The sequence below is a fragment of the Trachinotus anak genome, unplaced genomic scaffold (assembly GCF_046630095.1).
Source record: "Trachinotus anak isolate AG129_WGS33_773 ecotype Australia unplaced genomic scaffold, CSIRO_AGI_Tana_v1 ptg000003l, whole genome shotgun sequence".
Taxonomy (NCBI): Eukaryota; Metazoa; Chordata; class Actinopteri; order Carangiformes; family Carangidae; genus Trachinotus; species Trachinotus anak.
In genome coordinates, this window is record NW_027273854.1 from 863,191 (window position 1) to 872,222 (window position 9,032).

Here is a 9,032-nt window from a genome sequence, read left to right on the forward strand (position 1 = left end):
AGGTACCACAGAGGACAGCTGGATCATACAGGTGAGTCTTTATATCATCAGTGAAGCAACATTATAACTCGTCAGCTGAAGTACTGAAGGTGTCACCTGGATTTCTTGGCCCCGTTTCTCTGCTGCCTCTGCTCCACACATTCAGGCCTGTAACAGGAGAGAAGTGTCAGGTCATCAGCACACAGTCCGGGTCCGGATCTGGATCTGGATCTGAGCCTGGTGTGTGTCCTGAACCTCTGGACTCCACCTCCAGACCAGAGATCAGCGGGTCCCGTCATGTTTGGGATGACTGGGTCAGCTGCTGAGGAGGGTAGGATTCAGCTGATGAGTCTGTTTGAGTCTTTTTTCCATTGTCAGCACTGATTTTATTTATACTCAGATGACTGATACAGTGTTGTGCCGTCAGGGCAGCAGGGCAAGCAGCTCTTGCCCAGTTCAAACTAAAAATAGAATCAATCAGAACCATACTGAAGTGAAGTGATATCTCTCCTTACATCTGATCTCAGAACAGCTCTGTCCCATAAAGGATCTGACGCCTGTTTGTATTCATCATGTAGTTTACTGCCCTCTGGTGGGGGCAGCAGGGTATTGTCTCTGAAGCTAGTTTGCTTCCAGCTGTTGAATCTAAGGTTTCTGTCCTGTTCGTGGGTGTGACCGTGTCCTGTTGACGGAGACTGGAGCTTCAGGTGGAGGCTTGATCACTGAGGATCATCCTGGATCTTTGACTGGTGATCAGCTACAGACAAACCGTCTTTTTGACTCAGCTTGTACCATTCTGAGATCATTTATGATATTGCACACACCATGTGCATGTGCAGAACTGTATGGATACTAAACCTGCAAATTAACCATTAAGAGGCAGCGGTACCAAGGAAACAAGCGAATTACACTGATTTATCATCTGTGTGTGATCTGCTGTAAGTTTGAGAAGTTTGAGGCAGAATATTGTCGCAGGAGGAGAGCAGCTGCTTTCAGGAGGAGACCAGGATGTTTCCGCGTCTCTGTGCTTCAACCAGAGACAATGGAGACAGGAGATGGTTCATTTTCAACTCTTTCCTGTAACTGTGTGTACTGGGTTTCTCCACATCCCCTGGAACTTTTTTTGGAGGGAAAACAGAGTATTATTAGACTGATAAGTTCTTGCACTGGGTTGATCAGATCAAAACTGTATCTAGTGTTGTACATATCAGAGGAAAGGCTTCTGTAGAAGAGCTCAGAGCTGAATCAAACTACAGGCTGAAGGTTAGTGGTGGTGACGGTGAAGTCATGTGACCGTGGGGTCGTTGGTTTACAGCCTAACATGAGCTTTTTACTGCTGCTGATTGTGTTTGGGCTTCAAACATCAGAAAGTGGAGTCATTAGTGAAGATGATCCTGCTGAACCAAACCTGTTAGGGTCAGAAACTGTTGCTGATTTTCTCTGATCATCCAAAACACAGAGGAGAAATCCTATTGGCTGTTAGTGGAGGAACCAGGTGATGATGACGTCAGGATTGGACTACAGCTGCAGCACTCAATTAGCAAATGTAAGCATGCTAACATGCTAAACTAGGATGATGAACTTGCTAAACCTTTATGACCCACAAACATTCAGAGACTGTTGTAGTTAACATGAGACTTTATTGATAAGTGCTACATGTTTTGGATTGATCAGTGAAAACCGAGTGAGAGGATTGACTGCAGGATGGGTGGGGGTGATGGGGGTGGGGTCTAGTTGAGTGGTTGGTGATTGGCAGGTTTACTCGTAGAGCCAGGCCTGGGCGCAGGAGGTGTAGGAGACGAACTCCTCGGGCTTGAACCACAGATCGATCTCTCTCTTGGCGTTCTCCAGGGTGTCGCTGCCGTGGATGATGTTCCTGAGAAAACAGGAGGTTTTAGCTCATTGACTCCACTTCATGTTTCATATCATCTGACAGTTTTTCGACGGATTTCTTTCAGAGTTGACTTTCACAGACTTGACAGATTATGGGAGCTCTTTAATACCAGTACAGGAGAAAAAAGGATGAAAGCTTTGGAAGAATTACAATTAAAAAATATTCATGGTAAAGCAACATTACGAGATATTATATCATCATGACTTAGTATCATAATTCTTCTTCTACCATCCGACAATTTTGTCTTTTAAAAGCTGTAATGTTGATGAACTACCTCATAATTCCCACTTTCACAAAGTATAGTAAGACACAGTTTTGAGGGAGTAGCTCATAAATTTGGCAAAGAAATCCCGACTTGGACATAAAATAGCACGTGTACATAACGTACACTTGGTATCTCAGTATTTAGACTCAAAAAACATAACTTCATTGTTCTAGGCCATGATTTTTATTTAGTATCTTATAATTTCAACTTAAACAGTTTTGAATTTTTCCCACTTTGGACTTAATGTTAATGTTTTGTATGTCATAGTTGCCAATTACAGAGATATGATTTTGATTTAATATCTCATTACTCGTGTTATATTTTAGTTATACAGTTGAATATTATTCAAAATGTTGAATAAGTTGGACTTTCAGCATATAAAGGCATAATTTTGACTTTGAAGTTATATTTGTACTTACTTTGTAATATTTTGGGATTTATCTAATGATATTTTAATAATTTTATTAAACGTGTGTGTGTGGGGTTACCTGTCAAGTTGTGTTTGCTCACCTGCCAATGTTGATGCACAGGTCTCCACGGATGCTGCCGGGCTTGGAGTCAGCGGGGTTGGTCTCCCCCAGCATCATCCTGGCCAGCTTCACAATGCTCTGACCCTCCCAAACCTGAAGCACACAAACACACGTTAACACACCTGTCATGTGTGTGTCTGTGCCTGCAGGTGAACTGAAAGAGGATGTTAATCGTTAATCAAGAGTTCAGTGAAGACAGAGACAAGAAGCTGAGGGAGACACTAACGTCTCCTCTGTCACATTTCAGATAAGATGAAGCTGCAGTGTGGCAGGGCCCACTATCATCTGCTGGAGGTCAACAGTGTCACCTCTCAGGACGCGTGATCGGTCGGCGTGGACGACTGACTGCTCCATATAAGGAGAGAGTCCTTGAAAACAAGAGGCTGTGTGTGTGTGTGTGTGTGTGTGTGTGTGTGAACGGGGAGAGTGAGAATGACGACAGGTGGGCAGAGAGTGTAGATGAAATGGAAAGAGATATAAAGAGAAAGATATCTGAATGACAGGAACGCCAGAGAGGAGCTGAATGTCTGAGTGTGTCTTTACTCTGTGTGTGTGTGTGTGTGTGTGTGCGTGCGTGAACGTATGTGTTACCATGGCGAGGATGGGTCCGCTGGACATGTATTTGCAGAGTCCAGCATAGAAAGGCATGTCCTTCAGGTCCAGGTAGTGGTTCTTCATGTGGTCCTCAGAGGCCTGAACACACACAAAGTAAACACGTGAAGACAAATCAAATATTTAAACAGAAAATGACATAAATACATAACAACTGATTTAATTATTGATTAACTGTTCATTTGTTTTTCAATAAAATTTCTCTGGCGTCAGTGGCTCAGATTTTTTGAATGTAGATTATTAATCAACACACAGTGAAGAAACTGTCACCACCAAACACTCACACACACCCCAGCTGAGAATAACCACTCTGAGATAGTGACACCAGTGTGAGTCCTTCACTGAAGCTGCAGCGTTCCACAGCTCAACAGCTGCCACCCTCCCCACCCCCCACCCGCCATACCCCCAGCCCCTGATCTGACACCAGCTCTGTGTACTCGGACTAGGACTCATCCTCAGACCCTGAACACAGCTGTTTGAGGGTCAAAATCTACTTTTAGCCTTTTAAAATGCACCGTCAAACCTGTGGGACCCTTCAACCTTGGGAGAGCTGCTTCAGCTGTGTTTTCATCAGGAAACTGGCCAATCAGAAGAGAGGATCTGATCCTCTCTTCTGATTGGCTGAGTGTTTTCTGAGTGATCTAATGAAAATACAGCAGATTTCAGGTAAACACTCAGAGAAGCCAAATCCTGCAAGGTTGGATGGTGGGTCCAGGTGGGCGGGGCTTGGGGCGTGGCTGAGGGTGGTGACTGCTTTGTTGTGACATCACAAAGTTGCAGAAGTCCTGATGGCTGGTTTTAAGGCTCAGTGTCTGAATACAGGCTGTGTGCATTTCTCTGTGGACTGAGGCTTTGATACTTTCACAGTATTAATATAGAACCTAGACCTGCTTTATAATCACAAACACATGGACATCTACTTTTAGACCGGGTGGAGCTTTAAAGATATCGTCTAAGAAAAGAAAATGATCGTCATGGTTACCTGCATGAATTTGGCGGCGATCAGCTTGTAGCCTCTTTGCTCAAAGCGCTTGATGATCTCACCACACAGGCCTCTCTGGACGCCATCGGGCTTCACAGCGATGAAGGTACGCTCCATGTCAGCTGAGGAGGCTGCAGACACCAGGACATACAGACAAACAGAATCCAGACTGTAAACAAACTGACACTATGTATTTTTGTCCTGTTATTTTCTATCCAAGTTTAGATTTTTGAAACACAGTAATAAAGTCTTACAAAGATCTCAGGATTTAAGTATCTTGACTCCACATTAAAGAGACAGGAGACAATATTGAATTACTCCTCATTAGAGAAACTCTCCAGAGCTGGACGTTGTTCTGCTGCAGGAGCGAATGTGAAATCAAAGCAGCCTCTCGGTCAGAATCTCACTTCCTTCTCTCTCAGCACAGAAACCATCCACTTGAACCCAACACCGGCTCATAATTTTTGGACAAAGCTTTTGCGTGCCAGGCTGCCCTGCTTTCTAATTTTACTGCCTGTTGGTATCTGCTCATGTGAAGCCGATATCCACTGAAAGCAGGTGGCTCTGACAGGAATTCAGGCTGAGAGGGTGGAAAACTCAGAGAGCTCCTGGAAACAGTGAGGGGTCAGCACCAGGCTACCTGACCACAGGAGATACTTTCATACCCTCAGACTCCTCAGGGGTGATGTTTCTGGGAGTGTGATTAGGACTCAAGGTCACATATGGAGCTTATGTTCTGCTGATTTATCAACTGAATCACGCACCAGACCCCGAGTCCTCAAATCTTTGAGTCTATTTTTGTCCTGTGAGCAGCACGATTCTGGTCTGTTGGACCAACATCATGCTGCAATTTTTGGTGACCTTCCTGACCTTTATTCCTGTGCCACCCTCAGCCCAAAAGTTCTTCCACGACTCAACAAATCTAACAGACAAATTTCTTTGAAAAATGACTGTACACTCGTGCTCCTCAGAGGATAAACCTTTTCTTCCAAATGTTAATTTAGTCAGTTTAGTCAATACAAACAGAGAAGACAAGCAAATAGTCAAAATGGAAGCATAAAGTGAAAATGTCTTCAACAATTTGACCACAAATGTGCCGCATGAAATAAAGCAGCAGATCAAATCTAGAGATGCTGCAGGTCGCAGAGAAGACAACAGAACTGATTTAAGAGTTAATTTGAATCTGGGAGAGAATGATATTAAAACTGGGATATATCTGTGAAAATACATGAATCATACAATCAGAAAGTTACAGCTTAAATGACCTTAAATCATAGAGACCTTCAGTAACACTGTGAATTTCTGTACTTGGTCTTTATGCTGCTTGTGACTTGTCTGATTGGTTTATGTTCCTCAGTTGTTTTTTTTAAATGCTGCAATGTGACAACAAATGTCGATGCAATTTTGTTGTTTATTTACTTGTTATTTGTCTCTTTGCATGTGCTTTCTTAAGTGACAGTGCTTTGAGCTCTCAGGGCCACTGTACTTTTTTTAAAAATTCAGATTCAGGTTTTTGGGATATAAAACAATACAAAACTGTTTCTATTAAAATGTTCTGGAACAAACTGGACTGATTTGAAGGTTTAACAATGTCAGGTTTTAAAATCAAAATGTGAAAACATTAGTTCTAGTGGGAAATTTGTAATTTTGGGGTGAAATTTTGAGGAATATTTGTAAAACCTGTTCCTGTTGAAGTGTCTCTGAACAAGACCCTGGTGACCTCTCACCTCTGACTCCTCCTCTAACAAAGAGAATCCTCTACAACATCAATACGCAGCTGAAAAAAGGAACACAACTGAGACACAATCAAGCAGCAGCCAATCAGGACTGATCTAACTGATGGGGGTGGGAGGTGGTTAAAGACATTTAATACTATTCAGTCACTGTCACTTAAAATAAAATTTAAAAAATTCATGTGACACTGAGGGACTTCTGCTGAAGATCCAGATTATTTGACCGAGTAATGTCTTCAGGTGTCTGAGTCTGTCTGAGTTTGCACATGTTCACGTTGCAGAGCATGGGCAGTAAAACCCGAGGACTGCTGCTGACGTTCTGCTCAGAGAGGTTGCGTCACGTCAGCCTCGGACCACATGAAAAAAACTCTGCTTGAGAAATTCAAATTCGTCAATGTGAAGAAAAGATTGAAGAAAAATTGCAAATGATAAAATGAGAATTCTTGGTCTGTTACTGTACCAAAAGTCATACATGTAACTTAGATGTGTCACCTCAGTGTTATGGTCTTCTGCTTTAAAGTCGCACCTTTTTTCCTCAGCGTCCTTAGTTTGCACTTGATGTCACCAGAGATTTTATCCTCAGACTTTCACCTTCATGGCCTTGAATTTCACATGCATGTTGTCATTTTAAATCTCATTAACACTAAATTAAGCCCACAGAACCGTTAACATGTGTTCATGTGACCGGCTCAGTGCTGAACACACACGTCCGGCTGTCTGCAGCTGTCTGCAGCCATCCAGCATGTCACTGCAGCACATGTCCTGCTGCTGCTGCACAACACATGCACACAGCCTATAGTTTGCAGTAAAACTTAATAACTGACTAAAAATACTTTTGAAACACTTATCCAAAATCCGCCAGAAACAACTTTCTGTGGCATCAGTAAATTTCTGAGCAGCTCAGTTCATATTCACTGTTGTTAAAGTCAAAAGTCAAAGTGATGTGAATAAAGACACAAACATACTTGAGTTTTTGTGTTTTAAAATGTGTGTGTGTGCGTGTGTAGATATTTACCTTGGCTTTGGGATTTGAGGAGAACCTGTGAAGACGAGTTGCCGCCGGCGGGGATGCGATCACCGAGGCCGAAGAGCCGGAGTGGAGCTCTATTTAAAGGCTCCACTGTGGGGGAGGGAGGGGGTCCAAATGTGTGTGTGTGTGTGTGTGTGTGTGTGTGTGTGTGTCGGGGGTGAGTTGTGTGTTCACAGTATGAGTGGTTGAATCTGTGTCAGTGGTTGGCAGATCTGTTCAGTCGTCCAATGTGTGTGTGTTTGTCTATCCTTGTGAGGACCAACCTCAATTTTAGATCTTGTCTTCACTTTTCAAAAATCTCTTCACTTTTTTGAGTGTGAGGAGATTTTTGAAAAGTGAAGACATTATGGGAAGTAAAGACTTTTTTTATAAATGTGAAGACATGTTTGGAAAGTATCCTTACTCTTCAAAGATGTCCTTTTACAAACATGTCTTCATTTTCCAAAATGTCCCCATTTGCCCGAATGTACCTCACACCTGAAACAGTGAGGAGATTTCTGAAGAGTGAAGCCGAATCTAAAACTGAAATGGGTCCTCACAAAGATAGTCTTACAGACACACACACGTTGGACGTCTGAACAGATCTGCCAACCACTGAAGACATTTACTTCCAGAAAAGTTTTTTACTTCCCATAATCTTTTCACTTTTCAAAACAATTATCACTTTTCGAAAATATCCACTGTTTGGTTTGTTGAATATTTCTAAATACTACAGTTCCCACGCACCTCGGCGTTTGTTTCTATGGATGGGACAACTGGAGTCAACAAGTTCAGTCTAAGTTTAAACTGCAGTCCCAACATGGCAGTGCTGACATGGCTGAGGCTGAGCCAACACATTCAATTCAATTCAATTCAGGTCAATTTTATTTGTCTGGCACCAAATCATAACATACATTATCTGAGGGCACTTCACTGAGTCAGGACCTCACACTATCATAGAGAAACCCAGCAGTTCCCATGATGAGCGAAGTGGGGGAGGAGAGGACAGAGAGCCCCGGAGCAGCTGTTGTATTCAAGCACGATCAGACGTCTGTGATAATGATAATAATGTTAATGTAATAAAGTGATGCTTGTAATAGTGTCATTATTAATAACAACAATCATTTCTGTGTGTAGTGCAACTGTTTGAAAGTGAAGTACACATGTGCAACACATTATGCCGATGTGTGACAGTCAGCGTTGGCCCCGGCTCAGCCACGTCAGCGCTGCCATGGTTGGCCCCGGCTTCAGACTCACTCACCTGCTGCTTCACTCTGTCACTAACGTATCAGCTGTCCACGTCTCCGGCTGTGTCACTCCCGTCCACGTGTCCTCACTCACATCACCAATGTCAGAAGGTGAAAATGTTTATGTAGTATCTCAATTTTGTCTTAGTAAGCCAAACATTTTTTAGATTCCTGTCACATCTCACTTTTTATGTGAATGTTTTCTTATTTATGGTGAAAATGGTGAAAATTGGTGAAAATCTCCTGACCAAGTGGCAACCCACCGTGACGTCACCCATTGGTTTGCGAATCGCCTTTTTGAAGCCTCGAGTTTGCAATTTGGCCGCCGCCATCTTGATTTTTTTTAAACCAGAAGAAACCATATTTGGAGAAGAGGGTGGAGCTGAGGAGGAGCGAGGGGTGGAGCTGACCTAAGAGCTGAGGTCACTGTGCCCGCCCACCTACACCTTCTACCTGACAACGGCATCAATCTTTCGGCTACGCAGCGCTGCTGAATCCGAAGTCATTTTCCATAAGTCGAGGTAAACTTTATTACGAAGTGTTAAAGTACTTTTAATAGTTAATAGTTAAAAGGGACTGCTCTTGATTGACAAGCCAAAATGTGTCAATCATACATTAGCCACGCCCCAATGCAGACCCTACTTCATCATCTATTTTAAATTAAATGGGACAATAACTTTAAACATGAACATCATGTTGTATTGAAGAAGACATGAAACTAGCGATTGAGACCATAAACTCGTTATGAAAACGTTTCCTGGGGTCATAAACCAAGTGAGAA

General features: G+C 42.8%; 1 protein-coding gene across 1 annotated transcript; it reads right to left on the reverse strand.

Moving 5' to 3' along the window:
- Positions 1 to 1,599: 1,599 nt before the first annotated feature.
- On the reverse strand, positions 1,600 to 7,162 carry LOC139609864 (nucleoside diphosphate kinase B-like). Its single transcript, XM_071464865.1, has 5 exons — positions 7,011 to 7,162; positions 4,263 to 4,393; positions 3,260 to 3,361; positions 2,649 to 2,761; positions 1,600 to 1,855 (listed from the first exon to the last, which is right to left on the reverse strand). Exons 2-5 carry the CDS (start codon positions 4,377 to 4,379, stop codon positions 1,738 to 1,740), a joined length of 450 nt encoding a protein of 149 aa, XP_071320966.1. The 5' UTR covers positions 4,380 to 4,393; positions 7,011 to 7,162; the 3' UTR covers positions 1,600 to 1,737.
- Positions 7,163 to 9,032: the final 1,870 nt, after the last annotated feature.